Source organism: Vidua chalybeata, chromosome 13 (assembly GCF_026979565.1).
Source record: "Vidua chalybeata isolate OUT-0048 chromosome 13, bVidCha1 merged haplotype, whole genome shotgun sequence".
NCBI classification, from domain to species: Eukaryota; Metazoa; Chordata; class Aves; order Passeriformes; family Viduidae; genus Vidua; species Vidua chalybeata.
In genome coordinates this window covers 9,989,401-10,008,361 of record NC_071542.1, presented here as the reverse complement: position 1 = coordinate 10,008,361, position 18,961 = coordinate 9,989,401, and the positions used below count along the sequence as shown (strand labels likewise).

The 18,961-nt window shown below is 38.3% G+C and overlaps 2 protein-coding genes across 6 annotated transcripts in view; one reads left to right on the top strand and one right to left on the bottom strand.

Moving 5' to 3' along the window:
• Nucleotides 1-9,617, top strand: part of MYEF2 (myelin expression factor 2) — a 21,307-nt gene extending 11,690 nt beyond the window's left edge. The window contains exons 6-17 of one of the 2 annotated variants that reach the window (XM_053954486.1): nt 848-1,039; nt 1,680-1,833; nt 2,240-2,289; nt 2,376-2,439; nt 2,590-2,691; nt 2,896-2,946; nt 3,021-3,089; nt 3,388-3,486; nt 5,685-5,756; nt 6,978-7,180; nt 7,294-7,345; nt 9,085-9,617. In XM_053954486.1, coding sequence (XP_053810461.1) covers nt 848-1,039; nt 1,680-1,833; nt 2,240-2,289; nt 2,376-2,439; nt 2,590-2,691; nt 2,896-2,946; nt 3,021-3,089; nt 3,388-3,486; nt 5,685-5,756; nt 6,978-7,180; nt 7,294-7,345; nt 9,085-9,248 — 1,272 coding nt within the window. In that variant the 3' untranslated portion in view covers nt 9,249-9,617. The remainder of the gene's footprint in view (nt 1-847; nt 1,040-1,679; nt 1,834-2,239; nt 2,290-2,375; nt 2,440-2,589; nt 2,692-2,895; nt 2,947-3,020; nt 3,090-3,387; nt 3,487-5,684; nt 5,757-6,977; nt 7,181-7,293; nt 7,346-9,084) is intronic. The other variant, XM_053954487.1, reaches the window with a different exon arrangement.
• Nucleotides 4,475-18,961, bottom strand: SLC24A5 (solute carrier family 24 member 5). 4 transcript variants are annotated; one of them, XM_053954480.1, is made up of 10 exons: nt 17,869-18,247; nt 16,484-16,567; nt 16,291-16,394; nt 15,886-15,986; nt 14,851-15,134; nt 13,691-13,897; nt 10,842-10,943; nt 8,802-8,931; nt 4,627-4,671; nt 4,475-4,547 (listed from the first exon to the last, which is right to left on the bottom strand). In XM_053954480.1, exons 1-10 carry the CDS (start codon nt 17,933-17,935, stop codon nt 4,517-4,519), a joined length of 1,155 nt encoding a protein of 384 aa, XP_053810455.1. In that variant the 5' UTR covers nt 17,936-18,247; the 3' UTR covers nt 4,475-4,516. The 4 variants fall into 4 exon arrangements, with proteins under 4 accessions (XP_053810455.1, XP_053810456.1, XP_053810457.1 ...); XM_053954481.1 differs by lacking the exon at nt 4,627-4,671 and having other exon boundaries at nt 4,482-4,547; XM_053954482.1 differs by lacking the exons at nt 4,475-4,547; nt 4,627-4,671; nt 8,802-8,931 and adding exons at nt 9,881-10,294; nt 18,749-18,961 and having other exon boundaries at nt 17,869-18,048.

Below are 18,961 nucleotides of genomic sequence, written 5' to 3'. Positions count from 1 at the left end.
GTTTTCAATTTGAAATAATGAAGATACTAAAGCTACTGAGATGACCATACAGGGTTTTGAGAATCTTAGATGTGCAATTTCCAGTTTCATTTTATGTGAACTTTTCTTAATGGGCTGAACTGCCTGTTGGCTTGCAAAAGGTTGGATACAATGCCGAGTAAACTGACAAAAAGCATGTCCTAAAATCAAAATAATCTAATGCTGTTTTTTGTTAAAACAACTTTACTTCATATTCTTACCTTAGGTTTTTTCCAACCTAGGTAATCTATGTTTACACTGTTTATCTGCTTCAAAATATGACACAGAATGAGCTAATTATTAGGCCACTACATATGTGCAAAAATGGGGCTGGAAATAGAGAAGTTATGATGTCTGGAAAGTGAAATAATGTCAACACTTCTATTGTAGTACTGTAGTATATGATGGTATCTGATGCAGTTCTTCCTGTCCTGTTACAATTTTAATAATGGCATTAGTAAATAATACAAAACCACCACCTAATTAAATTCATCCAGTTCTTGGAAGAAAGTCCTAGACTGACAGTCCTTTAGCTTGAAATCTTTTCTACTTGTCCATAGGCTAGGTACAGCATGTGAAGTGGCAGTGCACGCTTCCTCAACAAGTGCTTTGCCAATATGCCTCAACCCTCATCTGAAAGGACCCACCTCTAGAGGTGAGGGAATTAGGTCTCCATGCTAATTCGGTTCATGATCCCTCTGACATGGACAAGCGTATTTGTTAGTTGATAATTTTCATGGGTTTATGCAGAATTTCAAGTAGTACCATTTTGTTTGTTACCAGTCCAGTTGTTGATGGTTAAGTGGCTTTGTTTGTGCCCATGTTTCAGGATCCTGAGGGGGAACATGCTCGTAGGGCACTGCAGCGGGGAGGAGGGCAGTTTCCAGGAGGACATGGACCTGATGCGGCACCTGGAATGATGAATTTACCACCTTCTATTCTCAATAATCCAAACATTCCTCCTGAGGTTATCAGTAATTTGCAAGCAGGCAGGCTTGGATCCACGATTTTTGTTGCCAATGTAAGCTTAAAACAGAATTTTATAACTTTAATGTTTGATCTTCGTGTAGTTGAGATTTCATATAAAGAGGAGGTTGCAAATAGTTCACAGTTAGAATATTCAGTTGGAAATGTTTGGTTTGTGTTCAGATTTTGGACATGGAAAGATACATTGAACTTTTGAGACTGACGTGCACTTCTAATTATTGCAGTCGTCTGTTGATTCAAAAATATTTTATGCATCTTTTCACTATTTACAATTGCATTTCTTTTTTATTAAATATATACATCAGTTTACTTCAGTTTATCCTGCTAGTTACTTTAGACTAACACAATAAAGTTCCAACAAATGCAGTGGTTCAAGTTCTTTATTAGCACAAAAGACTACTGTATTTATTTGAGGTCTTGCAGAATTACAGCTGCTCTTCTCAAGAACCAGCCCAATGGTAGTGTATTCATTAAAGTAAAATATGTGTACGTATTCTACATACATGTACAATTGGTGACTTTTTGGACTTCGACACTGTGTGTGTATATTACAAAATCTCAGCTACTTAAAATTATCAAGCATTTTGTCAATGAGTAATGCAGAAAATCTCTTCCAAATGTAATAGCAGAACAGAGATGTGCACTGAAGTCACGGATGTATTTCTGTGTTTAAGCTTGACTTCAAAGTTGGCTGGAAGAAACTGAAGGAGGTATTCAGCATTGCTGGAACTGTGAAGCGTGCAGACATCAAAGAAGATAAAGATGGCAAGAGTCGAGGAATGGGGACAGTTACCTTTGAACAAGCAATTGAAGCTGTTCAAGCAATATGTATCCTTGGTTTTGAAAAATAATTAATCATATATTGATTAGTCTTTAATGGTTCTGACAGCATAGTTTTACAAATGGGGCTTATTTGCCTTGTAGCTACGATATGGGGACTAGAGTGTAATACTGTGCGGATTACATTTGTAATGCCTGAATTTACTACTAAGTTCTAAAAGTTCCTCATGATGTTGAACAAAATTAAAATACCTGGCAGCGTGACAGTTGTGAAACTAACTTTAATGTACTGAACAGCTTGTATTGCATCTTCTGGCCCTTGAATTGGGTTTCTAAAGATAAGGTAGAGAAAGACAAGACTCACAGTAATTGTACAGAAATATAGTAAGTTATTACATTGATTCTTCAGAAACAGTTAAATTGCCTTAAGATTCCTTGACTTAAATTTCTTCAGCTATGTTCAATGGACAATTCCTGTTTGATAGACCCATGCATGTAAAAATGGTAAGTTGCTTTCATTTCTTTCTATTTTATATGTCTCTGCCAAAACACTAAAAGGATCATAGCATAACATCCTTGTTTTTTATCAGGATGACAAATCAGTTCCTCATGAAGACTTCCGTGTTGTGGACAGCAAAAGCTCACAATTGCCTCGTGAGTGCCTGCTCAGTTTTCTACTCCTTGCACTTAGTATATGGTGATCAATGTTCTCACACAGTTTAGTAATACTTTTGCTTACTATGGTCTCTGTGATACAGAGGAAAGTCTCTCTTCTGATCATACTTACTTTTTTTTGTTTTTGAGGTGGTCTTGGTGGCATTGGTATGGGACTTGGACCAGGTGGACAGCCCATCAGTGCAACACAGCTGAGCATGGGTGGTGGAATGGGGAGCATGGGTCCAGGAGGTAAATCCATATTCTTTATTTTTAAGTTATACAGAGATAGTTTAACATTTTTAAAGTTTAAAATTGTCATTTCTATTTTTGCAAAAATGACAGACTTTTGACAAAGCAAGCTTTGTGTAATGTGCTTTAGAGATTTTAACTCTGTCTGACTTTTTAAAAATCCATTAGGGCGTACTAAGTGTTGTTTATCTTTTTGATTTAAAGGTATGGGAATAGACGGCCCAGGATTTGGTGGAATGAGTAGAATGGGAGGCGGTACGTGCAATGAAGTTTTTTGCATTAAATATTTCTTTAATACTGTATAGAAAACACTTTTCCTTATTTTGCAGGACTTCCTGGATTTCGTGGAATGGAAGGAATGCCTAACATGGGAGGATTTGGAGTCAACCGAATGGGAGGTAGTTGAACACCGTTCCTGTACACCTACTAGTTTGCTGATATTATTTATTAAAATATGTATTTATTAAAAGCTCTCTATCTAGGGGTAGTATACATGAGTTCAAAGGAAGTAGTTGCATGAGTGGAGGCCTAGGAACTGGCAGGAGAGTTGAGTGTGTAATAGGTGCCTCTGACTTGTGCATTAGACTCACTTCTATGTAAACAAGCAGCTGTGAAACAAGTGTTGTAGGAGCATCAAATGTGAGAAATATTCTGTAAATAACAGAATATTCCTGGTTTTTGCTTTGTTCTTTACAGAAATGTTCCGTGGTGGAATGGGAGCAAACATGGAAAGAGAATTTGGTCGTGGTGACATGGCATTGAACCGTGGTTTTGGAGAGTCTTTTGGAAGAATGGGTATGGTAACTGTTAAATTTTCTGTGACATAGTATTGGAAGAATTTTGCTAGAAGAAGAGGAGAAGAGGTTTCATCTGGTCATCTTCTATTTCTTCTCCCCCAGTCATTACTGTAAGGATGTAATCTGAATGTTCATTACAGGGGTTCAGGTTTAGAGGGTTTTTTCCCCTCTGTAAAATATGAATGGAAAGCTGTTTGAGGAAAGCATTTACCTTCATACTGTATATTTTGTAGGGTATTAAATCTTTGGGGTGTTGAAGTATATGCTTCTGATAATCCTGACAAGGTGTCCACGTACAGCCTTTGTAGCTTTCATGAGCCTGTTTGGCAAATGCATGGTCTAATATTGTCTCTACTGCAGATCAGGTAGTATTGGACAGGAGTGTTGAATTTGGGTGTCCTCAGTTTTTGTCCTGCCTTCTGAGCTCCTATAGCTCAGAATGGTATTGGTCTCTTCTGAGCCAGCATTATTTTGTTTATAGATGATGTCTTGTTGGCAGTGGGGCTCCCTCCTTCCATCTTCAGAGGTGTGGAAGAGCTCAAAAATAGAGCCTTCTTGTCCTTTGTTACTATTCTGTTACCTGGATGAATCACAGAATCTCTTAGGCTGGAAAAGATCACCTTTAACCCAGCACTGACAAGTCCACCACTAAACCAGCTTACCAAGAGCCACATGTACACGTCTTTTAAATCCCTTCAGGGATGGTGACACCACCACTTCATTGGTCAGCCTGTTTGTATGATTGACAATTCTTCCTGTGAAGCATGTTTTCCCAGTATCCAATCTAAACCTCCCTGGTTTAACTTGAGGCTGTTTCCTCTTGTTCTATTGCTTTATTACTTGGTAGAAGAGACTGACTCCATGTCTCTGCAACCTCCTTTCAGATAGTTACAGAGAGCAGAAAGGTCCTCCCTGAGTCTCTTCCTCTCCAGGCTGAGCACCCTAGCTCCCTCAGCCATTCTTCAAAAGGCTTGTGCTCCAGAGCCTTGATCAGCAGTGTTGCCCTTTCTGGACACATTCCAGCACCTCTATGTCTTTCTTGTTGTAAGGGGCCTGAAACTGAACACAAATTGCATTATAGGAGACAGCTGTTCTTCCTCTTCCCTATTTCTTGTACTTTTCCCTTCCCTTAATTCACCTTCTTGAAAGAGAAGAACTCCTAAGAGCATAAGGTTCATCTGGTCTAAAAGTTGATTTAAAAAAAAAAAAATATTAGTAGAGGCAAGTCATAGCAAAAGGTAACTGTTGTGTGCTTCTCTTCAATACTGATAATTGTGTAGAAGTGGTAAGAACATAATAAGCTTGTCCTTTGAGCTAGTCTTAATGCCTTGGAATGAATGTCTTAGAAATCAAGTGTATGCTTTTGCTCTGGCTACTTGCATAAACATCTGTTTCCTGAGTGAAAATGCAAGGCCACTTAGTTATAAATGTTTCTGCAAGCAGTAGGCTTCTGAGTCTTCTGGTAACATGTTGGTTTAATAATTTATGAACAACTGTGAGAAACTGATGTGGGTGTCTTTCATTCAGTAGATCCAGCAAGCTTCAATTTACAGTCTATCAGATCTGCCCATTTGAATAGTGTCCTGAGAACCAAGATTAGAGATTGCCAGCTTAACCTTAAATAATGGAAGGAAACTGTAGGGACTTTTAATAGATGCTGTGTTTGATCAGAGAAGGCTCTGATGTACTCCTGTTAGAGTATTTAGGTTAATGGTATCTTAAAAACAAATACTGTGAAGGCATTTGCTTTTAGTAACCTTGAAATCAAGGAAGGCGTCTTTGACTGGGCTATAGTATCAGAGTGGAATTGAGGATGTTTAATTTGCAGCAGAATTGTTGATTTTTTATACTATCAAGTTCATATAAGATGAAGCCTTGAATTTTGAGGTTGTTTTTCCTGATGTGGGAAATGGCCCATTTAGTTTTACCATGTTTGTGCTGCTGGCAGGCTGTTAGAGGGGAGAGAAGCTAGAAAGAAATAAGAGCAGCTTAAATCCTGTAGTAGAAAGGGAGAAACTAACTTTACTTAAAGGTGTTCCTATTCAGTTTGTATAGTAAAGGCACACGTTAAAGTGCCCTTATAGAAAAATATTGCCATGTAACATTGAGAACAGTGCACTTCATTAGTGTGTACTTTGTTTTTTTCACTAACTGGTGGTTTCAGTGTATGTCACTTCATTATTTTTCTCTGTTTAGGTGGTGCAATGATTGGTGTTTTTGCAGGAGGAATGGGAGCACCTAGCATGGGCCCAGTAAGATCTGGAATGAGTAGGTTAACTTGTTTCAATAGAACATAAATGCATAGGCAATGTAACAATACAGTGTACACATACTTGTATCAGAGGAATTTGCTGTAGCATAGTCTCTTGCTGTTGAGGGAAGTAGAACTCTGTTGCATGTGACAAGTCTAACAATTTTCAAAGCTGTTTTGTTGAGGTAAAAGTTCAGAGGAAAACTAGCTAAAACAGTCTTTACCTTAATCTTAGATTTGGAATGGTTTCAACTTCTAGTTTGGAGGGAGAAGTGATTAAAGTAAACTTGTGTTTCAGAAAAAAAGATAGGCAGAGTTATTTGAGTAAACTTTGTGAAGCTGGACCTCAGTAATTTGTCACCATTGAAATAAAAAATCAGCCTTGAATTTCAGATTATCCCCCATTTTAATTTTGTGCAAAGCTCCAGTACTGAGTTTGTATTGCAGCAACTCTGAGTTCCTCAGTCTAGAGCAGATGAGAAACTAAAATCTTGTTAGTGCCAATCTTGGAAGATGTAAGGCTTAAAGAGAGGGTCCCTCATGAATGATCTTGATCATTTTACTGTACATTTATTTTTAATTATGAATCCAGAAATATTATAGTATTTGAATGCTATTGCTCTTAGTTACTTATATAAATAAATTAATACATTTTATTCCATGTATATACTTTTTATTGGGGTTTAAACCATGACACATAATAAAGTTAATGCTCTTTACAGTACTTGCAGTAAGTTCTGTTCTAGGCAAAAAAAAAACTTTCTCTAGATTTTGTAATTAGGTGTGGGTATGGCTGCATTAAGTTAAACTGAATATAAGTGCAGGAAGCCAAATAAACGATAGTATAGCTGGTCAAATTATCTGTATCTAAGTATTACCACAGTTATTTATTTGATCTTTTTGGTAATGGGTATCATTTTTTTAAAGTAAACAAGACAGACTTTGAATTCTTGTGTTCAACATTTTGCTACATTGATGGTGTGACTAATAGCTTGATGCAGGTTTGGTTTTACTATTTTAGAACTGACACTCTATATCTTGTGTAATACTTTGTCTTGAAATACTAGCCATGCTCTTCAGTAAATCACTGTGCATGTATAAAAGTTATGGTTTATATTACAGCAGTTTTAATAAAGTTATTCTTCTCCTGACACAACAGCTTTATTTTATACCAAATACTTGTGTGTTTATTACTAAAAGGAGATTTTATTTTATCCTCCATTTCTTTCTCTGTGTAGGTGGTGGAATGGGTGGTATGAACAATATGGCAGGAGGAATGGGAATGGATCGGATGGGTTCTGGTTTTGATCGAATGGGACCAGCCATGGGTGGAGGCCTGGACAGGAACATGGACATCGATCGAGGATTTGTGCCTGGCCCCATGGGAGGTGGCATGAGAGAGAGATTAGGCTCTAAAGGCAACCAGATATTTGTGAGAAATGTAAGCAATTAAATATATAGAAACCACAAGCTTATTTTGTGTGTATATTTGATTGCATGCTCTTATTCTCATTGTAATATTTTGTTATCAATAATACTTTTTTTTTATTTTAGCTTCCGTTTGACTTGACCTGGCAGAAGCTAAAGGAGAAATTCAGTCAATGTGGTATGTATATGAACCTTACCCCTGTTCATCTCTATGGACTTCATGTGTTATGTGGTGTTTATTAGATAACAACAGGAAGACTGTTGTCTGACTCCGAAGAAGAGTCTGGCTGGCTTAATTTTTCTTGTTTCAACCAGCTTTCTTGAGTTATATAAATAATTTTTAGGCTTGACAGAACACAAGACCAAGATACAGTATGGGCTGTGTTGGCTCTGAGTGCTCACTTGCTATAAACTTTAACCTACTCCTTTAATAAAATTACTCTTTGAATTTTTTCTTTTTCTGACATATTCCCTGGCCAGTAAAAGTATATAATGTAGTGTTTCCTATGAGTTAAATGTGCAGGATCCTGGATCTGTCCAGGTCATGCATTACTTTAGAAATGGTGCTGCATCAAATCAGAGTTAGTAATTTTGCCAGTGTAGCATTACAGGTTTTATACATATAGATCATCCTGATTAACATATTTGCATATTTCCCCTTTATCTGAAGAAATAAAGGTTTGCTGCAAATATTCAATAATTGATTTTATCTAATTCAGAAAAGTTGGTCTTTTCACAGAAATAAGTGAAAAATAAAGCTTGGGTGTCAAAATACATGACATGTTTTGAAAACACATTTTCAGAATGGAGAGCTTTAGTTACAGGATGACTTCTGATTTTGGATAGACAGAAAAGATAAATAATTTAAAACATACTACTGACGCCTAAGAAAGCCATCATACAGCTGTTTACAGATGTGATATAAATAAGACCTTGCAGTTTAATTATGAAAAATTACAAGGTGTTGATGTTTTCTTTGTAGATGGAGGATATAGCACAACAGGTTCTTTCTTTTTTTTAAGTCTTAACCTCCTGGGCAACTTTCAGATAGTTCAGAATTTTTTTTTTTTTCATTATCTCTGTCAGCTAATAGATGTAGTAATTATGTTCAGTTGCTTTTAAGAATTAAAAGCAACAGGTTGTGTTCATGTCAGTATCATAAGGAAATGCAAAGACTGTTCCCCAGTGTTCGATTTCTTTCAGCGGAAGGACAGTCTTACATGATATTTAAAAATAAAAGGCTTTATATTTCAGGGAAAAGTTTTTCCTCCTAGTGACATTCAGGGGCTCAGGAGGGATGTGCTACAACATACCATAAGCAAAAACTCATTAGCTCCAGGGAACTGAACACTCTCAGAGGTACATCTTTATAAAAATATTTCCCTATGAGTTGAGTGTCCAACCTCAAGGAAACTCAGCAGGAATTGGATAGTGCATGCTACTTTTCCACCTCTCCCAGCCTGGTGACTTTATTGCTTTAAAGGCTTTAATTTTGCTCTGCAGCTTCTTACCAAAATGGCTTGGTTGTGACTATTGCTTGGTATGTTTTTGTGATGAACATGGTGGACTGGATTAAGCTACAGTTCGGTTAATGCATATCAATACTCACACTTCTGTCAGTATGAAACACAAACCTTTCCCTGAGTCTTGTAGGGCACTTGGTTTCAAAACTTGAGGTCAAATACAGGCATACTTGAGGAAAGACTGGAGATAGCAGATCTGGATTTGGATTCTTTCCTGTTCTTTTGTCCTGTGTCACCTTGCCTGAATGAGTGAATGTGCCATTAGTCTGAAAGCGCTAATTCCATATGTTCCCCTAAATTATACTTAAAACTGTTTTTTTTATTACTTCTGAGTTCTTTAAGTTGTTAGTACACTGAGGACTTGAAATAACTGCTGTTTAACTTATTTATTCAGGTCATGTAATGTTTGCAGAAATAAAAATGGAGAATGGAAAATCCAAGGGCTGTGGAACAGTCAGATTTGACTCACCAGAATCTGCTGAAAAGGCCTGTAGGATAATGAACGGCATAAAAATCAGTGGCAGAGAAATTGATGTCCGCTTGGATCGCAATGCATAATTTAAAACTTTGTGTTCAGGAACATTCCTATGTCTGTTTAGCTTCTCTGTCTTAGTAAGTCATTTTTAGTAACATTGTATGCTTACAAAAGCTGTAAAAAGGAACTTTTAAATCCCACCAGCCTTTAACAGTATAGTGTTTAATATACTGTGATACTTGTTAACTGAATCTTACTATGTTTGGTTTTTAAAGACAATTCGCCTGATTTTTGTTGTTTTTTTAGAGGCGCTGAGCACCTGCAGGTCCCTATAGACTAGGGATGCTTTGGATGCTCAGTGCCTTTGGAAAATTAGGCCAAGTGTCTCTAGTCATTCAGTTTAAATGAATGGTTATACTGTTTTTAATAAAATAAGCCATTTTCTCTGTTAATCTCCAGATTGCATAGTGGGATTTATTTAGTGTTTTCTGATCTTTTTTTTCCCCGCCAAATGTGTGTATCAACATCGTAATGTAAGAAGTAGATGTCTTTTTCAGAATTTTGGTTTTATATGTGCGTTGTAGTCATACTGTAATTCTTGACTCTAAAAGAAAGGGCTCCAATTAGGCTGTGATGTTTTTGTTCTACTTAATATTACTTTAATGACATGACTTAGTTCTGTATATAAGATTTAGAGCCCAGTGGGAGTTTGGAGTTGGTTTTTTAAATTTTATTTTGACTAAATGAAGAAACTGATCTTTTTCTCCTGCTTTTATTTTTTTCATCAGCATAATCACTGATTAAAACTAGTTACCACAGACCCTTGTAGGATTGTTTCCTATGATGCCAAGTTCATATAAAATTGATAATACAGTAAATACTAAGTACAGGACAAGACAAATTATTCCCAATTTTTTATCTATTTTCCAGCCATTCAGGTGAACTGCCAGAAAAATAAAACCAACAGAACAGATAAGAGAAATGGCTGTGTATGTCAGACCACTGCTGTTCACTTCTATGGGTCCTGGTGTATTTATGAAGGCAGTTTTTATAAACCAGGGTATTCCCAAACAGAGCATGTCAAATACATTGGATCCTACAATGTTAGACATAGCCATATCTCCATTTCCTGTAAAAGAAGAAATACAAATAAGTTGTCTTAATTGTATTGCATGAAATTGCCAAACTGTTTTGGAGGAACAGACTGCCAGCCCTCAGTTTCTCACAGAGCACCCTTTTCAGATTTTGCATTGGAAGAACTATAGTCATGATTCTACAGAACATGGATACCACAACCATAAAAAGTCTCCCTAAATCACCAGCATCTGCACAGTTGCACTTAAAATCAAGCTAGACAGGCTATTAGAAAGTCCAGTTATGTTTAAAATGCTGAGACCTACAGTTGTGTTCTGCAGTAAAACTGTAATACGTAATCAACAACAAATAAACCAATCTAGAATACTTCTCTGAGATACTCTGAGAAGTCTTTAAATGTCTGAGACACAGCTTTTTCAGGTAAGCTATTTATTTATTTTTAGTAAACTTAAGCTCTGGAATCTGGAGCACAGATTTTGAGGTTACTCCTAGAATTTATCAAAATGTTGACTAGAATCCTTTCTTTTTGTAGTACCTTTAAACACATCCATTGGCATGAGCCTAAATACTGAAATCATTACCTTTTCGAGCCACCAGCACACTTGCAACTGTATCTGGTACACTTGTTCCTGCTGCAAGTAATGTGAGACCCATGACTGACTCTGGGATTCCCAGCGTTTCACCTGCAGTTGAGAAATAAGGGTAGAAATGCAAGTGCGGTTTTAGTTAGGGTTCATCCACTGAAAGTGCTTTGCACTTTATTTGCTGGAGAAAGAATCAGTAATCATACAGTAATTTCATATGGAATGTATCAGCTAGCTTAACTACATGTGAGGTGACTGAACCACAAAGCAGTTAAAACAAAGAGTAACAACAAATATCCTTTCCTTGTTCTTCTGGTCTGCAGTGGTCAAAACAGTAGCAATTATGATTTTTTCTTACAGATAAAGTAGAAGTTTAAATATCTGACAAATTACTACTCCTTTTTTTCCCCCCTCCACTTCTAGAAAATACTATAGTCTATTACAATTTTGGACATCTCCTTGTTAGTGTTCAAAAGTCTCATGAAGCAATAACTCTTATTCTTTTTAATCCCCTCAGGGGGTGGGGAAAAAGCACATGAATTTTCCTGGGGAGGATAGTCATTAAGATATTATGAGAATACTGTCTCAACTACATGCCTTTACCATTTCACTCCAATTAGAAAGTGATTTGGAAGAATCAAAGTGCAGAATTTTTATATGACTTGTAAGTACAAGTAACCCCTTAGAAGAGTGAGTTCCTTAAGGGAAATAGTCGTTTAAATTAAAAGAAAAGTTTTAAACTCTTATTAGAAGGGCAGCTTGTTTTTCCCTAATCTCTGGTTTTCTTAGCCCCAAATGTCCTGTAACCATATTAATTTCTAACTTAAAATACAAGGATTCTTCAAAACTGTTTTAGCAGTTGTACCACTCAGAAGCATCAATATGCTGAAGTATTTGATAGCTGTAGTAAAGCTACGAAGTAATTAATTTTTCTTAAACATTTTTGTTCACTAAAAAGTATCTTAATATTTTTATTGTTGAAATCTGAGTTCTTACATGAAATATTTTGACATATTTAATAAGAGCAGTTTTATTTAAATAAGAGGCAGTACACTAAGCTAGGTAAGTGCTTATTGACTATGCTTGTCTATTACTTACCAGCTTAGTCTAGAGCAGCCCAGTACATTTATGTTTGAAAGTGTTGATTTCAGAGGAACTAACATGATCCTACTGTAGAATTTGTACTCTCTTTATCCTTCCATCACTTCTAATAGATTTGTAGGATGAGGGACCAACAAATCAGCTTTTATAAACCCTCCAGGCTGGAAGATAATGGTTCAAACCAAGGTGACATGAATGAACCAGCCTTATGTACCCAACAGTTTCTATCCCTCTGAAGGTTATAAGGCAGAATATAAACTCAGGAGAAGCTAATTTTTCATTTTATTAAATACATTTATCTTCTATTTAATGTGTAGTGGTTTATTTTCTGGCAACTGACCATTATGACAGAAAAGTCTTATTTTTCTAGGCTTTTGTTAATTTTGTGTATCAGTAGCAATGTGTTGCTATAAGTAGTTGAATTTTCTTTGCCAGCAACAGAAAGATATACTAAATTAGGTTTGTTCTTGACCATCCCAGTTTAGTGCCCAGCTATGATACTTTTGTGACATTCTGATAGGCCGATTATGCAATGATAGAACCTTTGAGTTCTAAACCTTCATGAGAGCCTGGACTTGAATATATTGTGTGTTTAACTTGTAGTGTTTTAACATGTAAATAGAATATAATTTACCTAGAAGTAGTGGGCCAAAGACCCCAGTACTACTTGTGATGACTCTCAAAAATGAACTAATACACTCTCTGAATCTCCACCATACCTACTTTGATATAAATTAATGCTTTGTCTTGTAGAACAGCAATAATGTTGACTTGAATCCTGTTTCAAAGGCTTCTAGCATCCAGACAGTGAAACCTTGCTCTTTGGGTACAAGTGGAAAATTATTTAACCAAGGGGTTAACGTGGTGGGTATAATGTCCAGCGATCTACTAGTAATTTTTCAGAGGTTTACTGAATGTGTAGGTCTGCTTCTGCACTGAACAAGGAGTTATTAATAACTGAACTAGTAGAATGCTTGAGTAGGATTAGTGAGCTATAATGTGAAAATGGCAAGCTTTGAAAAATTTCTATAGAGTTTTAGTTTGGTTTTCTGCTTGTTCTTAAATATTAAAACTGGATGTCTTTCAAGCTGACTGGTGAAAGAAACAATGAAATGAGGAGACCTTCAATACCTCGAAGTACTTTTAGGAGATGGTTTTTACATATAAGTTTGTATCCCTTCTCTCACTTTAAAGCAATCCTTGTACTGCCCCACTTTATGATGCAGATTTGTAAGAGGTCCACATATACACACTCTGAGAATGTTAAATAAACATATTTGAGACCTTTTTGGCAGTTAATTTAGTGCCAAATCTCTTACTATAACGTTTATGAAAAACAGGTATAAAAATTACAGATTTTTTTCCAAAAACTTTGACCTCTAATTCCAGTCTTAGGGGATTTCATGTTTGTCAGCCTTCAGCATGACAAGTTTATTGCTGTGTGTCTAATTGTTTTGCTTAATGAAGCAGTTTAGTGAAACTCTGTTTCTAAAAGTAGACAGGGTTTTTGTAGCTGCATCGAGTTCTCATTCATGTAATGGTAAGCAGTGGGAAGCAGCTAAACTCTAAAATATTCCATCATTAAATAGAAGAGTGTGGCAAACTAAGCAGTCAAATAAAATTTTCTGTTGTTTTTCTTGTGTTTTTTTTACAGCACAGTCTATTAAAGGGAAACCTCACAGGGAAACCATACAACTTTTTCAGTGATTCTTGACTGGTATAGTAACACCACTTTAGGTACCTACCTGCTATTGTTACCATCCATACAAGAACATAAGTTATTGCAGAAATCCATGCTGCTGAAATTAAAAATGTCACCATGAACCAGTTTCTCCAAAACTGTTTTCTGCAATCTGGTATAGTTAAATAGAGTAGTGTGATGATAGGAAGGGATAACACCCACAAAATTCTCTTCATATCTGCTTCAGGCATGGTGAAGACATTTGGATGATCTGTTGAAGAAAAAGTAACTTTTAAATTGTAGCATTACATTTGAATCCATAGCATACTGTATATAACTGTCCTCTACTTGTGAGAATATGAAAAAAGGTGAAAAATACTTCTTCCTCAAATTTCAGCTGTAGTATTACCCAGTACCTACATCTCCCTGGACAAAATTCTGAAATCAAGTTATTTCTGGGGAGATTCTGCTCGTACACAAGAAAAACATTTTTTCACAATGAGAATAATCACCAGAAAATAATCTCCCCAGGAAGTGATGATTCCCCAGTGTTGGACAGTTCTAAGATTCACCTGAATTGGTGCTGGCCCATCTGAGACAATGCTTTTGCCAGGAAAGGTTGGACCAGATGGTACTTGAGATCCCTTTCTAACCTAGTATTCTGTGATTAAAATGTTTTTAATTACATCACCGGGGAGAACTAAGGTGGATGAAAAATGAATTTCTTTATAAGGGTTTGCTCATAGCATTTACCAATGAAGTAAGTACCAACTGTTGTTTTTTGCCTAATAGGAAAAATGACCTGTGACCACATCACAGCTATCCCTTTACTTTTGATATTATGCATATTTTGGGCTATGAACCTGACACCATCATAAGGAAACAGTGTGTATTGCTACAGTATCTGTGTGGCTTTCAGGTGATAGTGCATTTTACAAGCAGTGTTGCTGAGAAGTCTCAAATACACACAGCAAAGACAAAAGTTTTGCTATGACACAAATGAGCAACTATCCTTCCATTCCTCTAGCAACTAACTTCATGTGAAAACCATCACTCTGATTTTGCTCAATGTTATATTCCAAGTTAGAATAATGATCTACTTAAATACTAGGCTGGAGTTCTTTCGTGAGCAAAATCTTAATACTATCTGAGAATTTGCTTTTGATCAGAACTGATGTAGACAGGCATGTGGAGTGCTAGAGACACCTGTAGTAATACCTGTACCTTCAGAGATTTCATTGAGCCCGTGTAAGCTTGTTGAAAGCTGAGAGTAGTCCAGCTCATCTTGAAAAATTCCACTGTCTGTTCTTGACTGTTGACGAATTAGAGGTCCACTCTCATCCCTCCATCCAACCAGTGGCTGCTGCTCCACATTCTCTTCCATAGCTTTTGTAAAACACGTACAGCAGGGACTGAACTTTTTCATGAGGTATTGGTTGATTTTAATGTCAAAACACAGTACTAGAACATAACACCCATATATCAGTAATAGGGATGCACTTTCATACCTAGAATGAAAAACAAGTTTTATATAACATGTAGTATAAAAGAACCCAATTGTTGGCATAAGAAGAGAGAGAGAAAATTTGCATGAATAGCAAAAGGAGAACACACAAAAGCATCTATTTGCAATTGTATGGCTAATGTCATGGACGTTTGTGAGTGTCCCTATGTCTTTCAGCAGTTTGATTAACTCCCCTCCCCTGCAGAATCTTCTTTGTATATTGTATAGCTGCATGTTTTTTCAGGACATCTTACTGATCGAACATTTTCCTGATATTTGCAAAATTGAGTCTTCACGTGATGCTTAAATTATAAACTTCAAGAGACTTAATGCTGGACCTGACTGTCTTGTTGAGGTAACAGGAGTTTCAGTGTTGATGGAAGAGTTAAAACATCAGAAACTCATTATCTCCTTCTAGCAGACAAATGTTCTTCTGAACAATGCTGCTATGAAAGGAAAAGCTCAAAAGGAATAAATGCTGAACACTAATTGCTGTGTCAGAACAGTTGTGATAGAAATTGTGAAGTCTGTACAGACGAACCTATGCAGGTCAAACTTCATAAATATGCAGAGTTTGAATGTTTAGGTAATAATCTTTACAAGCATTGTGACTTTTTAAGTTTTTTAAAGCAAACAGGATGTATATTTCTGTCAGGCTACTTGAAGTTTGGGGCTTGGGGATTTTCATTTGTTTTTCAAAACACTGTCTCACAAATCTCCAGTCAACAGGAATTCAACACTACTTGTGCTCTTACCAGTAAATTCTGTTGTCAGATATCATCGCAAGGACCGCTGCTGCACTGATGGTATATGCCAGACAGTCTCTGAACAGCGGCCAACAGGATAGCCTCGAAACCTGCAGATCAGTCATGTACTTTTCTTAAACCTCTCTGTAATACTTTCACTAAGTGCTGTAAATGCTGCATCAATATGTCGTTTCTATATTATGTAAAAATTAAAGATTCTTAGGAATGACTTAAGTATGATATTTAACAAGTTAGTGTTTTTAAAAACTTTCATAGCAACTTATCTTAAAACTGATTACATGCTGGTTTTGCTACTAAATAATAAACTTGGCAGTTGTCATAGTAAGTCTCTCTTGGCTTTTGTTGGATAACCATTTGGCTCTTAGGAGCAGAACTATCAAAGCTGATACATACCACACTGGAAAACAGCCCACAAGCTGCAGAAATACCAAGAAGATTATATATTGCTGATCCAAGGATGGTGCTGACGCCAATATCTCCCTTTGTCACAAAAGCTCCTGTAAGGAAAATGACTCTCTGGTATGTTTCAGTTTGGCATGCAAGTAAAAAAATTCTAAGTTATAAGGAGTCAAAACACATCTCTTACCTAGAAAAGCAGTGACAAGCTCTGGAGCAGAGCTTCCAGCAGCCATAAAAGTTGCTCCAGCTACATCCTGTGAGAGGCCAAGGCCTGAGGACAGAACAAAAATAATTGCTTTAAAAAAATTGATACTTCAGTAGCCTATACCCTTTACTCTCACTAGTACATAATGTTAGCTACTACTACAATTTAGTAGATTAAAGTTTATTTTCATACAGTCAATGCATTTATATGAGATTCATAAAGTAATATATTGAAAATTAGCCTGATCTGTTGGGCTAGTTTATTTCTAATTTCATTACAGAAATTATAAGTTTAAATCTCTTGTAAAATCAGCATTTGTATGCAGGATTTAACTGTATTTCCTATTGGTAATAATTGTGGGGAAATTCCATGGACTGTAGTGTGATATTGTTATATGATCCATATCAAATCTGTCTATCTTCCAGGGAAATCTGTACTACTGTGTCTTCACATACCAGAAACATTAGTTAGATTCAGACCAGTGCTGTGATCTTTTGCATACAAAATTTTCATTTTGTATGGACAGTATAAGAGCCTGTGTGTTGCTTAAGAGAAATGAGATTTTTGTTCTCGCAAATGGACTTTCTGGAATGTAATTCACTCTGTGGATCGAGTCCTGGACACCAAGTACAGGGATGTATGACTGACCACGGCAAAAGTCTGACAAATGCTTGTTTATAATCAATAAATAAAACACCAGCTCTTATGGCAGTGTATAAGCTTACATTTGCTGTAAGTGTTCTGATTTGGAGGGGGTTTTCTAGTTCAGAGATGAGTTTCCCTAGGGAATTTTGTTAATTCTTGGCAGCAAAAATTTGAACTCCCTGCCAAGACCATCTCTTTACTTCAGTGGTCTGCTGAAGCCAGGGGAATTGTTGCAGGTTGATTAGATTTCTTAGGACCGTGGTAACCATAGAATTCCTGTCCCTCCTGTGTCATACCTTTAATATGTTAGCAGTAGCTCATCACTACTTTTAAAGAGAAACAAACCCTAGGAAGAGTTTTGGTTTCACACATCACCATCCCTCTTAATTTTTTTTTTTTTTACTAGTAGTTATCTGGACATAGTACTGTGCAACTCAAAGTTAAATTGTCAGTTTAGTTAATACTGAGGAATCTTAAGATTTTCCTCCAGGTAGAAAGAAAGCAAATATTAAATGAATACATGTGCAGTGTAATCACTAGATTTTTTCAGTAAAATATTGATCCTGTGTATCAAATTAAATATTGTATGGACACATCTGTGCATGGAAAGTGAAACTTGTTCAGTTTTCTTTCAGAGCACTCTAACTTAGAAGCTTTTTAAAAGAGAAAGTTTTATGCCAGGCTTCTCAGTTTTACAGGAAAAAGATCAGGATGTGACTTACATTCACTGATGATCTCTAGGGAAGGTAGGAAGTAATCATCGCATACAATGGACACGGCCAAAAACATGTACAGTATAATTATGAAGTAGATAACGATTCCTCCATCCTTCCTCTCCTGCGGTGTGAAAAATCCTTCAGGAAACTCCGATGAAGACGAGAGGATGCAACGCGTCCCGTTCTCTGAAAATTGAGTGCAAAAGTGTTACACATCCTGATATCTTCCCATTCTTCGGGCCCCGGGACGTCTGCGGATTCGAGCTCCGGTGGATTTCTCTCTTTAGCACAGCAAGGACCGCTGCAGCGATGGCACCAGAGCGCCAAACACCTGCGGCGGGGCAGAGGCGCCCGCGGGACGGGCTGTGCAGCGCTCGAGCGGATCCCGGTGTCCCCGGCCCCCCCGCGGTCCCCTCACGGTCCCCCCGTACCCGCGGGGTCCCCGGGGCGCTGCGCCCGCGCTCCCCAGGCCGCGAGCGCCGCCAGCAGCACCAGCGCCGCGCGCCGCCGCGCGCCCGCCCGCATCGCCCGGACTGCGCGGGCCGCTCCAGCGCGAGCGGCTCCAGCGCGAGCGCCGGCCCGGGCGCGAGCGTCACGTGGGGCCGCGCCCCCCCCCGCCCCTCAGGGGCTCGCCCCGTCCCGCAGAGGTCCCACCGCCCCCCAAATTCCACCGCCCCCCTCAGGGGCTCGCCCCGTCCCGCAGAGGTCCCACCGCCCCCCAGATTCCACCGCCCCCCTCAGGGGCTCGCCCCGTCCCGCAGAGGTCCCACCGCCCCCCAGATTCCACCGCCCCCCTCAGGGGCTCGCCCCGTCCCGCAGAGGTCCCACCGCCCCCCAAATTCCACCGCCCCCCTCAGGGGCTCGCCCCGTCCCGCAGAGCTCCCACCGCCCCTCTCCGCGCTGCGCCGCTCGCCGCCGGCGGCGAGGGGCCCGGGGGTCTGCGGGCAGCGCCTCCGAGCCCGAGCCGCGTCCGCGGGGCCCACAGGGAGCCGCGCTCCAGCCCTCGCCCCGTCCTGCCTCGTGTTTGGGGGAGAGCGAAGGTTTTGGCCATGGCGTGTTCGGCCTTGGTGCAAGGTGCTGACTGCGATACCCAGGTGCT

Coding starts and splice junctions, on each gene's coding strand:
- SLC24A5 (XM_053954479.1), bottom strand. CDS start 18,387: ATGCGGGCGGGCGCGCGGCGGCGCGCGGCGCTGGTGCTGCTGGCGGCG. Junction 18,049..18,293: donor GCGCCCCGGGGACCCCGCGG/GTACGGGGGGAC, acceptor CTCAATTTTCAG/AGAACGGGACGCGTTGCATC. Junction 16,568..17,868: donor CCTAGAGATCATCAGTGAAT/GTAAGTCACATC, acceptor TTCTGTCCTCAG/GCCTTGGCCTCTCACAGGAT.